Source organism: Rhinolophus sinicus, linkage group LG02 (assembly GCF_036562045.2).
Source record: "Rhinolophus sinicus isolate RSC01 linkage group LG02, ASM3656204v1, whole genome shotgun sequence".
NCBI classification, from domain to species: domain Eukaryota; kingdom Metazoa; phylum Chordata; class Mammalia; order Chiroptera; family Rhinolophidae; genus Rhinolophus; species Rhinolophus sinicus.
Genome location: NC_133752.1, coordinates 28,686,300 through 28,702,587, shown reverse-complemented (window position 1 = coordinate 28,702,587; position 16,288 = coordinate 28,686,300). Strand labels below are relative to the sequence as shown.

The window sequence follows — 16,288 nt, the reverse complement described above, 5'->3', positions numbered from 1 at the left end:
ATTTAAATTGCTAACAACGGACAAGATAGAGATTTGAAATTTTAAACCGAGTATCCTTTGGAGAATCATTTTATCTCAATTTTTAAACAGAGTGTATGTTTTGGACTTCCCAGTGTTCTTGACGTGAACTACTGAGACTCGATATAAAGCCTTACCCATGAGGTCTTGAATTCCAGATGGAGTTTCGAGTAGTTGAAGTGTGGCTCTGCTGGGGGTAGGGAAATATTGTAAAGGACTTACATCCTAAAAGAAATTTTCCTTTTAATAAATGCGGCAATCAGAAGGGGAGTGCTGTCAGTGGCAGCAGACCAGAGGGCAGAGTTTGTAGGTTATTAGAGAATTGAACATAATGTTCTCCATCTGAAGGTCAGTGGATACCTTAGTAAGTCTTTACAATTACAATGTTGAACAACAAAATCTTAAAAAGGAAGAAAAACTCATAATCTATTCAATAAATTCAAATAAACTACTTTCAATTTTGAATTTATTTGTTATACAAAATAATAAACATAATCGTAGAACAGATAAGAGTTTGTAATTTTTTCTATTAATATTGTGAGAAATACTTCCCTTTTAACAATTATATCAGATTCTCATAATTTCTTAACTATTTCTGTTATTGTAAATAAACACTGTTTCTAATTTCTGCTACCATGAGTAACATTACAATGCCTATTTCTATGATTACAACTTCTTTTTTTAGTGGAGAGATTATTCCTTTAGGGAGAAATTGCCAGGAGTGAGGTTACATGATCAACGCCTATGAATATTTTTATGGCTCTGAAATGTGTTGCCAAATTGCTTGCTAAAAAGGTTGTGCCAGATGCAAGTTGGCTCTTAATTAAAGGTCAGATTTATTTTGATGCAAGATCAACATATGTGTTACATTAAACTAACCACTTATCAACTGGCGAGAAACAAAACCTATCATTTCTTAACATATAAAATATGAGTATAATCCAGGAATCATGCCCAAGTCTGCCATGCTGTGAATGGGCCAGGCCATTATACATTTCACTTCTGTTCATTTTGGTCAGAATTATAAAGTAGATCCCTTCTTCTGGAAGTTACATTTTGGACAAGCTGTGGCTAAGACCCAGGTATGAAAATCTCAATTCTTTTTCTCCCAGCACTCATGGTAGGACTGAGGCCATGATTTTTTGTATATGCACATGATGAGCTTGATTTTATTTTGTAGTCTCTTTTGACAGGATTAAGAATGAAGATTACAGCAGTTCCCAAATTCCCCGGAAGCAATGTAGTTTTCCTTTTAATAAATAAGACAGTCAGATTCTGATGTATAGTTTAAAAATACAGCACACAAGCGATTTCTTTTCCAAAATGCCAGTTGCGTGATTTTGTTTTCTTGGTTTAGCAGATACATTTCATGAAAGGGCTAAAAATGAATACATGAATGCACCCAAGGAAATTGAAGCCACAGGTGACCTATGAGAGAATGGATCCTTTCCTTGCCATAGATTTAGTTTAGCTAAGCGATCACAGGATCTGAGATTCAGTGTTTTAAAAATTGCTCCAGCATATCTTGGTCTTAGCAGAAGTGACTAAATCCCTGGCTCTCATCTTTCTCCAATATACTTAAAGTCTTTGTGTAGAGTTTGGAATAAGACCATTTATTAGTTATTCCACAAACAAAACACTCACTTGCATGTATTCTTGGGTTTGTTTTCTTACATTGACATTTGGCTGCCCTGTCTTGAGTACTGATTTAAACTTCCGTGAAGGTCAGGACATCTACTTATCTAATGTATTGGCTGCCTCTTTTGCTTAATATCTCCAAGCACATCTTTATGGATCACTGTAAAAGATAATATCAATTCTCAAATGACACACATTATGGCAGCCAGAGAGATCTCATCAGGTGGAATTTTAATGTTGGGGACACCAAAGAAGTTGGCAAAAGAAAACAGGAGAATGGATGTGACAACCCATATTTTCTTGTTGGTATCCTGGTCTCAGGACCCGGCATGGGGGATGGGCACTCATCTCAGCATTATTCTTGAAATAAAAGAAGCCCTAAGAGCAGTGGTTTAGGCACATCCGCTGGAGTCAGAAAGACCTGCTGGAGTTTGTGTCCATTTCCATCACTTAATAGCTCTGAGACTTTGGACGAGATCTTTAACTTCTCTAACCTCAGATTTACCTCCAATACAATGGAGTTAATGTCTGCTTTTTGTAAGGATTAGATTAAATCTTTCCTTTCCAGTCTTCCTCTTGATGGTGGCTCCTGAAGGATGGCAAACAATGGTAGCTGATGTTTGAGAAAAAAACATGACTTTGTATCACCTTTTAATTTTACCTTTGGTATTGTGGACTTTGTGAAAAAACTCCTTCTATTATGAAATATTTAGTAAGTTTGCAGCATACAAAGTCCACATATAAAACTCAATTTTGTTTCTACAAAAGAGCAACAGACAATTAGAAAATAAAACTGAACTATTCGTTTATAAGAGCATTCAAAAACATAAAATACAAATAAATTTAATAAAAGATGTGTAAAGCTGTACACTGAAAAGTTAAAAACATTGATGAGAGAAATGAAAGAAAGCCTAAATAAATGTAGAAATATATAATGTTCATAGATCGGGAGACTTATTATTGTTAAGATGTCAGTTCTTCCCAAATTGAATTACACATTCAGTGAATATATATGTGGAGAAAAATAAACTTCCATTCCAATCTCACATAATATACAAACATTAATAAAGATGAATCACAAACCCCAACATAAAAGCTAAAACTCTAAAAGTGCCCAGGAAAAAAATAGGAAAATATATTGAGAACTTCCAGTAGGCAACAATTTTTATTAGAATACACACACACACAGTGTAACCATAAGAAAAAAATTGATAAGTTGGACTTCATCAGAATTAAAATCTGTTCAGCAAAAGACACTCTTAAGAAAATAAATAGAAAAGCCATGGACTGGGAGTAAATATTTTAGATCTGACATACATATTTACATACCATGTTTCCCCGAAAATAAGATCTAGTTGGACCATCAGCTCTAATGCGTCTTTTGGAGCAAAAATTAATATAAGACCCGGTCTTATTTTAATATAACATAAGACCCAGTCTTATATAATATAAGACCGGGTTTTATATTAATTTTTGCTCCAAAAGCTGCATTAGAGCTGATGGTCCAGCTAGATCTTATTTTCGGGGAAACAGGGTATTTCTAATACATAGATCTAGATTTGTATTCAGAATGTATATAAAGAACTTCTACATTAATTAATTACATCAATAAAATATTAAAAGACCCAATAAAGAAATGGGCAAAAGATTTGAATAGACATCTCACAAAAGAAGATACATGAATGATCTTATTAATTAACACATGAAATGATGGTCAAATGCCATTATTTATCAGGGAAAGGCAAATTAAAATTGCAATGTGGTATTAAGTCACACCTATGTAGTAAAATGGTTAAAATGAAAAATGACAATATCAAATGTGGGTGAGGATGTGGAACAATTAGAACTCATATGTATTGCTTGTGAGTATAAAATGAAGCAGCCACTTTGGATAAAATATTTTGCAGCTTTTTATGAAGTAAAACATACACCTACACTATGAACCAGCAATTAGGCCTTAATTGAAGAGAAATGAAAACATTGAACCAAACCTGGAAACAATCCAAATGTGCATCGACAGGAGAATGGATAAACAAATTGTGATATATTCATATAAAAGCATATTCCCAACAATAAAAAAAGTAGTATGATATGGATGACTATCAAAAACATCATGTCAAACAAAAGTCAGACACAAATGTGAACCTACAGTATGATTGTAGACAAAACTAACCTATGATGATACAAATCACAACAATGATTTCCTGTGGATGTGGGTAGGGTTTGACTGGTGGGAGCACAATGGAAATTTTGATGGTAATGGAAACATTTTATATCTTGGTTAAGGTATTGGTTTAATGTGTAACATTTACCAAAACTCATCAGATTTTACATGTAAGACTTGTTTACTTTATATAAATTTTACTTTAATAAAAATAAATGAATGCATCTCAGTTTGAGGTTAGGCTGGGAAACCAAATGAAAGCAACTTAATTTGTTTCTCTGGTATTTGAAATTAAAAAAAAATATCATTGATTGACATATTTTCTCTCCACCATCTATGTTGTACATCTTTGCAATTTTAAGTGGTAAACCATGATTATTTTTACCCAAATATTTTCTGTCCTTGAAGGTAGAAAAGGGAAAGAAGATATTAAGAGCAATGGAAGAGCGGCAAACTATGGTTGAATAGTTTCAACCATATGAATCTCATTTTCGTTAATTTCCAGGAAGTAGTTTTAATCACAACATCTCTGGTACTCTTGTCATGCCTTCAAATGCTGTATACTTAATGGTACTATGCTTCCTATAGACTCAGCAGAATCGAAGGTCAGGGGAGAGATTGTATTGTGGATGATAGAAAAGCCAGTTCTTTCCCCAAACCTTGACATTTTCCAAGTTACAATATCTGAAAGGACAAGGAAGGAGGCATTGTTGGAGGATCACCAGTTGAACTGTGAGCTGGCCCCCTGCAATCAGAGGCTCTTCACTCCCTCTTCTGTCCTTGAAATGTACATTCCCCCATCACTTCCACAGTAAGAGCTGTCGCGAGGACACAGCCTTGTGAGAATAATGTGTTGCTGAGCCCATCTGACAGTCAAAGTGACTACATCCCATCAAGGCCTCTATACAAACTTTAAAAAAAAAAAGGATTTTTATTAAAATATAGCTAGCATACATATTATATTAGTTTCAGGTGTACACAGTAGTATTCAGTATTTATATACCTAAAGAAGTGATTGCCATAAGTCCAGCAACCATCTGACACTGTACTATGTTATCACAGTATGATTGACTATATTCCCCATGCTGTACATTACATCCCCATGACTTATTTGTTTTGTACCTGGACATTTGAACCTCTTATTCTTTTTAACCTTCCACTTCCTTTTAAAATTATTTAATTACGGTTGACATTCAATATTATTTTATATTAATTTCAGGTGTAGAGCACAGTGGTTAGACATTTATATAATTTAAGAAGTGATCTCCTGACTAGTCTAGTACCCACCTGGCACTATATATAGTTATTACCATATCATTGACTATATTCCCTATATTTTAAATCCCTGTGACTATTTTTTAACTACCAATTTGTACTTCTAATTCCTTCACCTTTTTCACCTTGTCCCCCAAACCCTCTCCCATCTATCACCCCAATAAATCTAGTACTCACATGGCACCGTACATAGTTATTACAATATTATTGACTATATTCCTTATGCTGTACCCTATGTCCCATTGAGCAATTTGTAACATGCTATCTGTATTTCTTAATTCCTTCCCCCTTTGCACCCATTCCTAACCCCCTCCATCTACCAACCATCAAAATGTTCTCTGTATCTATGAGTTTGTTTCTGTTTTGTTTGTTTGTTTATTTTATTCTTTAGATTCCACATATAAACAAAATCACATTGCATCAGTCTTTTGCTGTCTGGCATAATTCACTCAGCACAATACCCTTCAGGTCCATCCATGCTGCCATAGATGGCGAGAACCCATTCCCTTCTCTGGCAAAGCAATATTCCATGTACCACCTACTCTTTATCCATCCATTGACAGACTCCTAGGCTGCCTCCACATCTTGACCATTGTAAACAATGCTCCAATGAACATATGGATACCCATGTCCCCTCGAAGTAGCGATTTGGGTTTCTTCAGATTATTACCCAGAAGTGGGATTACGGGGTCCTTCTTTGCCACTTGTGATAGCCTTTGTTTTAAAGTCTATTTTGTCTGTTATAAGTATTGCTACCACAGCCTTTTTGTTTGTCAGTTTTCCTTTTCATGAAATACCTTTACTTTCAGTGTGTGTGTGTCTTTTATTCTGAAGTGAGTCTCTTGTAGGCAACATATGCAAGCGTCTTGTTTTCTTATCTATTCAGCCACCTAGCAAATAGATATTCAGTGGAACATTTAATCCATTTACATTTAAATTAATTGTTGATAGATATCTAGTTATTACCATTTTTTAAATTTATTTATTTATTTATTTGTTTGTTTGTTTGTTTGTCTTAAAGAAGTTCCTCTAACATTTCTTGTAATACTAGTTTGGTGGCGATGAACTCCTTTAGCTTTTTCTTGTCTGGGAATCTCTTTATCTGTCCTTCAATTTTAAATGATAACCTTGCGGGATAGAGTAATCTTGGTTTTAGGTCCTTATTTTCATCACTTTGAATCTTTCCTGTCAATCCCTTCTTGCCTGAAAAGTTTCTGTTGAGAAATCAGCCGATAGTCTTATGGGAGCACCCTTATGGGTGCCTAACTGCTTTTCTCTTGCCGCTTTTAGATTCTCTGTTTGTCTTTAACCTTTGGCATTTTAATTATGATGTGTCTTGGTGTGAGCCTCTTTGAGTTCGTCATGTTTGGGACTCTCTATGCTCCTTGGGTTTGTATATCTATTTCCTTCACCAGGTTAGGGAAGTTTTCCTTCATTATTTCTTCAAATGGGTTTTCAATTCCTTGCTCTCTCTCTTCTCCTTCTGATACCCCTATGATATGAATGTTGGTATTCTTGATATTTTCCCAGAGATCCCTTAAACTTTCCTCATTTTTTTTAATTCCTTTTTCTTTTTGCTGTTCTGATTGGGTGTTTTCCGCTACCTTATCTTCTAAATCACTGATTTGATCCTCTGCTTCATCTAATCTATTGTTGATTCCCTGTAATGTATTCCTAATTTCCATTATTGTATTCTTTATTTCTGATTGGTTCTCTTTTATATTTTTTATTTCCATTTTTGTGTTTCCTGTCTCTTTGTTAAAGTTCTCCCTGAGATCATTAAGCATCCTTATAACCAGTGTTTGGAACTCTGCTGCTGGTAGATTGCTTGTCTCCATTTTGTTTAGTTCTTTTTCTAGAGCTTTGTTCTTTTATTTGGGAAATATTTCTTTGTCTCCCCATTTTGGCTGCCTCCCTGTGTTTGTTTCTATGTAGGGCTGTATACTTCCCAATCTTAGTAGAGTGGCCTTATGTAATAGGTGTCCTGTGGAAGCCAGTGGTATAATATCCCTGGTCACCAGATCCAGGTGCTCCAGGTATGTGCCTTGCATGGGTTGTGTATGCCCTCCTGTTGTAGTTAAGACTTGATTGCTGTTTGCATGTCAATAGGAGGGATTGACCCTCAGGCTGATTGGTTGTGAGGACTGGCTGTGATTACAAGTGGAGGAGCTGCTGTGCAGGGGCTGACCCTACAGAGTAGGGTTCACTTTAATGGGTCTGGTGCCTGCCTAGTCTGCCCTTTGGGTGTGTCATCCTTGTGATGCTCTGGCCCAGTTTGAAGCTGGCTACTGGGCCTGCCAGCCCTGGGGCCTCCTGGGAGGGGACCCAATGCAAGCCAAGTTCAGTCGCAATCTGTGCTCTGCCTGGAGCCACCTGGCATAATCTACAAAGTAATCCAGAGATGGCTGCCACCTGCATTGTGCTTGGAGGTGCTTTGAGAGGCCAAGTTGCAAACCAAGGCCAGCTGTTGCTAGTGCTGGGCTTAGGGCTGCTCAACCAGAGGAACAGGACATGCTGAAGCCAGATATTGCTTGTTTGGGTTTTGTGAACCTCTGAGAGGTTTTAGGAAAGTCTGCAGCATGAGCCAAGGTGGGCCATTTAGATGGAGAAGCCACTGGACACAGCTTGGGTGTGCCCGAAAGTTGGGTGGGGCATGGTCAGGGAATCACTAGCGGGAGGCAGGCAAAAGGTGATAGCCAATTTGATGAAGACTCAGATATGGTGGCTGCCTGTATCTGCACTCAGTGGGGGGAGGGGGGAAGGGCTCAGCAAAGAAACAATGGCTTCCACCAGCTCCTCCGATCGGGAGAAAGGTGCCCCTCCAGCCCTCATCCTGATGCCAGATAACTCACTTCCTCACCGTAAGTCCTTGTCGCCTTTCAAGCTGATGCCCCAGCACTGGAGTTCACAGTGAGTGAGTCCATCAGCAAGTAAGCCCCTGTGCGGTCCCTTTATGAGGAGCGCCTGGACTCCAGGTGCCCTCTGTCTCACTCAGCCACAGCTCTGCTGTTTTTCACAACCAGAGGTTATGGGGATTTCTCTCCCCAGCACTGAAACCCTGGGCAGGGGAGGTGCTGGAACCGCTTGCTCCTCAGGAAGGGAGCTGCACAGCTGCAGCTGATATATCCCTCCCAATTTTTAATTGTCATGCATGGGTGTGGGATGAGCCCATTCCACATCTCTGCCCCTCTTATCAGCCTCAAGGTGGCTTCTTCTGTATGTAGTTGTTGCGGTTCAGTTCAACTGGACTTTAGGTGATTCTCAATAATAGTTGTTCTGTGGTTTAGTTGTAATTGCTGAGAGAAGGTGAGCACAGCATTTACCTACTCTGCCATCTTGACTGGAAAGCTGTCAAGGCCTCTATATAAACTTTTAAGATTCTGGCGGATGAGTGCAGAGATCAACTCTTTTTGCAGCCGCCCAAGGCAAGCCTTGTATGTAACTTCCCTTGATTATTAAACCTGCCACTTACCTAGTTTGTCTTAAAATGTGTTATAAAGCAGGTATTTTATGATAAAATTGTTGTGTAGTAGATGCTTTGTGTGGAATTCAGAGGAACACTCAGATTTAGTGATTAACAGACAAAAATGCAAATAACTTGCCATTGTTCAAATAAGAGTGGTACTATTTTATTTCTCTTTTGTGGCCTCTTCTGTTGCCCTAAAATTCCATTTTATTGGGAATCCATTTTTTACCTGGTCTTTTTTGGCAGAGGTTTCCTTCCTTCCTTCCTTCCTTCCTTCCTTCCTTCCTTCCTTCCTTCCTTCCTTCCTTCCTTCCTCCCTCCCTCCCTCCCTTCCTTCCTTTCTTTCTACTTGAAACAGTTTCTAAATAAAATTCTGTATTTCAAGAGTGAAAAAAAAACCCAAAAAACTGCCGCCTACCAATCTGGGCTGGTCTGCCTCTTTTGTCTCTCCCTGGCCATTGGTGTTGGGGGGAAAGACAAGGGTAGGGGATGAGGGAAAGTTTCAGGTTTCACCTGGGGAACTCCCAAGGTTACAAACCAACAGACCTGCTGAGATTATGTAAATAAATGCAACCGTAGTCTAAAATGAGCTTTTTTTTTTCTAAATATGTAGCTTTTGTTGCTGCTTCACAGAATTATAAATTATATATTATAAATTATGTATTCTTTTTTATATATCCAGTTTCTGAAGCCTTGTTTCTTCCTCGTGGTCAGAGAAAATTTTCTATTTACTGGGGTAGACTTAGCTGAAAAATGGAGCAATGGCAAGATCCCTCTTTTATGACTTATTTAGCAAATACTTTTAAAAATCTGATTTCATTTGGTAGAAGCATGGCATTACTTACTCTGTGAATTATTTAATTGGGTAAATACCAAGGGGAACAACTGTCCTTTTCCAATAAAACGTTTACATCTGGTATTGATATCTTGCTAAATTATAATTTGCCCTTTGTAGCTAACTCCTGTGTCTGTGCACCTCCCAGTTTCTTTCCCGTAGCACCACTGCAGTTTCTTCCACATATGAATCATAGGATGTCAGACACATGTCAACAACTTTCTCTCTAAAACAACAAGAAAATGTTTTAAAATCTTGTAGGAACTGCCATGATACACTTGATATTCATTGATGGAAGTGGCCTATGTAACAGCCTGTGTACTGTTTCTGCAGGTGGATGTTAAGTGCTAATAGTTATTCCTACAAAAATGCACTGTCTTGTTACTTCTGGTTGCTTCAGTCTTATCGTATGTGCAGGATAAGTTTTGTTTTGTTTCATTTTTTGATGATGCCCAACCTGTTTATTCTGATCAAAAACACTGTTGAATGAGGAGAGAATAATGATTTCAGAGTTTATATTCTCCATAATTGTGTGAGATAGTGGGAACATTTCTCAGCCTTTCTGATCCTCAGTGTCCTGTGCGATGGACAATAACACCCACCTTGCAAGGTGGGTGTTGAGGGTGGGAGGTGATGTGAATAAAGCCTAACACATTGGGGGCAATCTGTTAATGGTACGGTGGTGGTGATGATTAATAACAGCTGTGTGGACAGCAAACCTGTAACCCAGGAGAATTAGGTGCTTTGTATTTCAATAGGGAAATTTTATCTGAAAAGTAAGAATGACGACCAGCACCCATAGACATGTCTCCCAATAGCCTCCCTTCTATTGCTGTCCACTCACACTTAAACGCATTTGCAGCTGTCTTCTAGCCATTAATGTCTAGCTCTCTTACTGACCTGCCAGCAGGGTCTCCTCTCATCCAGCTGTGTCCTCTCAGGACCTACGGATCTAATAAATAAGCACTTCTTTCCTTTGTTCGTTTCTGTTCCACATCCTATTGTCAGCATGGCCTTCCTCCGTCTCCATGCCTATGTGAGGCCTCCTAATTATTACAGGAAGTTTTGCTGCATGCTCCAGTCCACAGAGTTTGTTGCAGTTCTTTCTTTTCTGACACCCCCCCACCCCCCCCCAGAATATGTAGTGAATGGCCATTCATTAGGTCATAAAGCTTGTTGTTAGTCAACTTAAGCAAGCTCTTGAACTTAGGGGACCATGACTTCTATTTCTTGTACTACATACAGGGTCCTATCACTTATAGATGTTTAATAAATCATTGAATTTGTTCATTTGAATCAATCCCAGAAACTAAAATATATCTGGCAGCTCAAACCCGTAAAGCTATAATAGATTTCTGAGCAACTTTAAAATAAGGAGGATGCTCATTTACCCAGGACAGGTTCATTTTTATCTGGAAGTAAGACTATGGGCTTACTAGGTATCTCTGGAAGTCCTTTCTAGGTGGGTGGCTCTGACCTATGATTTTGCTCTCCACGCAATCTGGATTGTTTGTGGATTAGCTGGGACTAATCTTTTATATGAGTCACCAGTCTTGGCATCTACCACAGCCGTGTTGAGTCCATCATCCCTAATGCTCAACATTAATGACATTAGCCCAGGTGACATGTTATTAGGAAAGTGTGCCTTTTTACAACTGAAAATAGTCTGAGAGATTCCAGACCCAAATAGAATATAGTAGTGGGTTATTTCGTATTTGTATTCCTCTCCACTAATATAGCCTCCTCACTCCTCTCCACTAATACAGCTTCATGCTTGCCTGTCTTCTAAGCCCCTTCTATTGCTGTCACCTGTGACACTGGCAGTGCGTTTTGCTGAAGGGGAAGCTTACAAACAAGGTTAGTAACGTAGTATAGGTTATTTGTAGGACACTCATTCTGAGCCTTGAGTCCAGAATGCAATGGAATATTCCACGTGTCCCCCCACACGATTTCTGCTGCCCCCAGGGTCTGTTTCTCTCATAAGGGATTGGAAGCTGCCTGGCAGAGACCGGCTGAAATCAGAGAAATCCTGACTTTAGCTGTTTCAGAAAAGTGACCCAGTATTTGAGGAATGATGAGGACAGAATTAAATATGAGTAAAAGGCTTGGAGTTGTTCCCATTCTCCTCCATAATGGGTATTCTCTGGTGTGACTGTTATTTTTGTGACTATCGCTTTATCTACATTTTGACTAGCACTTGGAACACTACCTCTGGGCAACTTAAATGAAAGCTTGTTTTCCAGGATGAAGTAAATTGGCAGAAATTTCCATTGTTCATCAAATCTGGTGTAAATAATTTGCCTGAGCTAGATAGATATTTCTGGGCCCTAGAGAAATAACTGCTGCTTCTCCAGGTAGAAAGTGGTCAAGGAAAGGGCTAACTGATAATTCAAGTTTTTATTTTTCGATCACTGTGTGAAAAGATGGCCTAAATTGTTTGGGAAGGAACAGCAGTCAGCTCTGCTGGATTTTTAATACTTCCCAGATTTTGCACTATTACCGTATTTTTTCCAACACGGCTCTATAATAACAATCCACTCCTTCCCCTGCACTCCTGGCCCCTCACGATGTTTTATTATGCTCATGCTGAAAGAAAAGGTGTCTGTGCATACTGTATCTCCTCATTTGGCTCTGGGGATTTCCCTTTGATTTGGAAAGAATAATCTTTCAAATTCCGCTATAAAATATACAGGAGAGAGAAAAAAATAGATTAAGTTCCAGGAATGTGCACTGGTGTTGACATTTCCCTCTAATAATGATCTGAAGGTAAATTTTCTTTAGTATTGCTCAAGTGAATGATCCATTACAATAAGTGTGAATTATCAGCAGGGTGGTTCACCATTGATTTATACAGCATGGTTTAACTTTTGTCCCCATCCTTCCAGATATTAAAACGTAGCTAATATTTAGCAGGTACCTCCAGGACACCAGGAGCAACTCCACAGCCCCCCTAATCGCTCTCTCCGTGGTTCTGCCTGGAATATTTATGGCGAGTGGCCAGTTATCTCCTCTTTGGCAGACAGCCCCGCTTTCCTGTAGCGTGGAATTGCCTTCATTCGCATTTGCAGAGGCTCACTCAAGTGTCACTAAAGGAAGAGGAGGTGGAGCCTAAAGGGCTTTAAAAAGGGGAGTCATTCTACTTTTCAAAAAGAGAAACTGTGTTTGGGGAGGAATTGTATCTCTGTATTTCTTCTTTCAGCTTCATCAACAGTCGTGGTTGGAACTTTCCATCAATTCTTTTCTCTCTCTCTCTCTCTCTCTCTCTCTCTCTCTCTCCCCCCCCCCTCCCTTTCTCTCCCTCTCTCTCCCTACCCTTTGCCCGTTGCTCTGCCTGTCACAGTGAAGTCAGCTGCAAGTCTCCAAAGTGGCTGTTAAACAGTGGCGAAATTTGTCAGAAGGGTGTCAGGTATTTCTTACTGGCTTCCAAAAACTGAGATAAAGAAATCTTTCCCAGTGTGTCCCTTTCAGAAGGCTGCATTTGGACACCGTCTGGAATTGAAGCAGGAGGAGTTGGAGGGCAACAGCAAAAGAGCAGAGGAAAAGATGCCCCAAGGCTGCAGGCCAAGCCGGGTGAGCACGCCAGGGGTCAGACGTACCCACCTTGCCCAGGCTATGCTCAAGCAAAGCCAGCTTATTTCCTATTGAAAGTTCAAGCCCATCAAGATCATGCTGCTCTTCCTTGTCATCCTGTTGCCAGGAGTCTTTAAATTTGGTTTTGTTAGTAGTCTGTCCGCACTGCCTCGCTGGAACTGTCCTGCAGGTTCTCCTTCTGGAAATGGGAATTCCACTTGTGTGGGTAAGTAATCCCGTTAAAAGGAATTCACATCTTTCAGGAAACTGCCCTCAGATACCTGTTCAGTCCGGCTTGTAAAGCTGGGCATTTTTTTCTGATTTGTCTTTGGGTGTGTATATTTGCTTAATTTTTGCTTTCTAACGTTTATATAGTTCCTTACTGGCTCTTAGAGCTAATCTGCTACCGACTATAAAAATTCTCAGTTCTCAGACTTCTTCCATGTGTGAGTGAATGTGTTCCATTTTAAACTAGCTGAAAATTTCATGTAAATCTCTGTCTTTATTCTGACATGAGGAGTAAGTAAACACCTAGTTTACCAGCCTTTTATTGGAAACTGGGGAAACAGATGGTGCTTTTTTATTTTGGAACTGTCTCTATTTAAGGCTTAAAGAAAAAAAAAAAATCCTTCCTCTGATAACTTTGCGAAAGAACTCAGAAGTTGCTACAAAATCAGTGAAAAATTGGACAGGAATTGGGAACAAATGTGATTCTGTAGTGAAAGCCAAGCTAAATTTCACGTTAAACTTCTTCCCCTTCCTCACCACTCCTGCCATTTCTGAAGCTCTAACACAGCTCCAGTTTTTTAGTAACAGGTGCATTGTAACTTTGAGAACTGCTAAGAGATGACAATGTGTCACATGCCCCTCCCACATTAAATGGTTTTTAATCAAGAAGTGAGAATTTTACCAAATGCAAAATAACAATCCTGCTTAAGGATTTTGCCTGAAAAAAAAACATCTCTCTCTCTCTCTCTCTCTCTCTCTCTCTCTCTCTCTCTCTCTTCATATTATTTAGTCCTTGGGTGGGTCTCCAACCTGCAGCTCAAACAAGGCCATTTCACATCATTACAGAGCATGAACTGCCCTGACATTCTGTTCTTGTCATTTTTGGCCTTTTGAGAAGAGATCTGGCTCCCCAAAGAGGTAAACTGAGGGAAACACCATTAAGTTTCCAGAAGAGAAACCTCTGGAAGACGACACAAAGTAGTGGGAGTAAAGAGAACTGTTCTGAGCCAAACTGCTGAGTTGGGCTCCCGCCCTGGCTCTCTCATGAAGGAAGTAATGAGTGAGGAAATCAGGTGCTCTTGTTCAGAATCTCAGGGCTGTCTCCAGGCTGTACTCCTTGTAACACGTGAGCAGAACCCTCGGGTGTTGGAAGAAAGGACTAAATTCTAATGATCTCTATGACGCCAGCACCTGGAACATTTCCGCTTTCACATTATGTACTCAGTCAAATCTTGCTGAATGAACCAGGAGTCTTTCCTTGACTTGCTGATTCCATAGTCCTAGAGAATAGCAACAAAAAAAGGGTGACAGAAGTCTATAAGACAACCTCACGAACCTGTTGCTCAGCTGTTGAAGGCAGAAGTAAAAGCCTTTGGACAGAGTTATATGAAATGGACTGGAGTCTCTCTGGGGTGGGAGAATTGTCCCGAGAGTAGTTGGCAAGGGACAAGAGTCAGGCACTGACATTTACACGGGACATGAGGGGGAGATTGTGGGAGGCAGTCCAGAAGCAGGACCCAAGAGAGGGAAAAGAGACCCCGCAGAAATGAACTTTTAAATAGCTTTAGAATTTCAGAGAACAACCAGATTCCTGCTGGCAGCAAACCTGTGCCTCCTGCTCCTCGTCGCCCTGCCAGTGGCTCAGAAGTGCCTGCACGAAACTGACTGCACCAAATAAGCTTGAAGCCCAGGACAGAGACAATGAGTTAAGGAACAGAGTGGAAGGAACACAGGTTTTAGAAGCAAAGCTACCTCATTTCAAATCCATGCTACCTACTTAATACTTGAGTTATATTGGAATATTGCAGGAAAATAATAATAGCCCCCTTTCAGGACTGTTGGGATCCCATGAGATAGCACGTGAAACGCACCTAGCACAGAGGCTAGCAGACTGTTTAATGACTGTCCTCTTGGCTCCATGCTTTGGTCAAGTCTCTGATCACATCACACCCTGAGATTCCTTTTTTGAACAGTGCAGTGTCATGGCATAGACCCCACGTGGTGTGGAATGTCTGGATGCCACTTTGTGACTCTGCCTCTTTGCTCCCTCGATCCTTGCAAGTCACTGGTTTAAATCCTCTACTTTACACTCCTCTGTCTCACATTAGCTGATAATTGCCTGGGTCACACCCTGTGCTCTCTGCATTTCAGAGGATAGTATTTCTCCTCTGTAAATAGCTATGGTGCCATCATCTATTACCCCTCCCCCCCCAATCAAATTCTACTTGCCTTATTTCTTCCCCTTGGCATCGAGACAGACCACCTCTGGCCAACCTGACCCAGCAGAAAGAATGCTTTGTGGTCTGACAAGATTTCAGGTAACTTTATGCACGGTTGTCACTCAGGTGACTGCTACCCAGATAAACCAAGTGATAAAAACACAGAACTGGGGTTTCTTTTTATTTCCCCCTCCTCCACCCCTTCTGCTTTTTGTGTGTGTGTGTGTGTGTTAAAAATCACCTGAGTATTCTATTAGCTTCTATTTGACCTACAGTAGATGAGGGGAGTAATAGAGAAAACTGCTGGTAAGTGGCTTCTGAACTTTCAAGCCTGTTTGCCCTGGAGGAGAAATATCAGTTGAAAAAAGAAGCAGTTCCTGTTTGCTGTCTATACCTGCATTATTTATATGAACGTTCTTGGTAAATAAAGGGTGAGGAAGAAGTACAGGCCCAATCTTAGAGAGCTGGCTGCAGGAGGGATCTTGGGGCACTAAGTTAACCAATGGGGAGATCACTTTTAGCAGTAAACAGTGAAATTACTGATTTCAGCACCGGCTAAGGCTTGGTCAGCTTCCCAGAGTAATTTCATGATCAAAATCTTGTTTGTTTTTTCAGCCAGGGTTATGCAAAAGTTTTTTTTTTAAATCTAATTTCAAAGAAATTACAGAAATAATCTTTTATGCATACCATGTAAATAAAACCATCCCACACGTACCCAGCAGTTTGTGGTCTTTGAGGGGTAGTAGTGTTGAGTGGTAAAGAGCTTACATTTTGGAGACAGACCTGGGTTCAAATCCCAGGTTTGCTGCTTGTGAATGTGTGTCTCATTTTCCTCACTGTTATACAAATAATTACCCTCCTCTCCTAGGATTGTT

At 39.8% G+C, this 16,288-nt stretch overlaps 1 protein-coding gene across 2 annotated transcripts in view; it reads left to right on the top strand.

Annotated features, from left to right (window-relative positions):
- Positions 1-12,534: 12,534 nt before the first annotated feature.
- The window catches only part of EGF (epidermal growth factor), an 89,541-nt gene continuing 85,787 nt past the window's right edge, over positions 12,535-16,288 (top strand). Inside the window, exon 1 of one of the 2 annotated variants that reach the window (XM_019741968.2) lies at positions 12,535-13,192. In XM_019741968.2, the coding sequence (XP_019597527.2) occupies positions 13,063-13,192 (130 nt within the window). In that variant the 5' untranslated portion in view covers positions 12,535-13,062. The remainder of the gene's footprint in view (positions 13,193-16,288) is intronic. The other variant, XM_019741967.2, reaches the window with a different exon arrangement.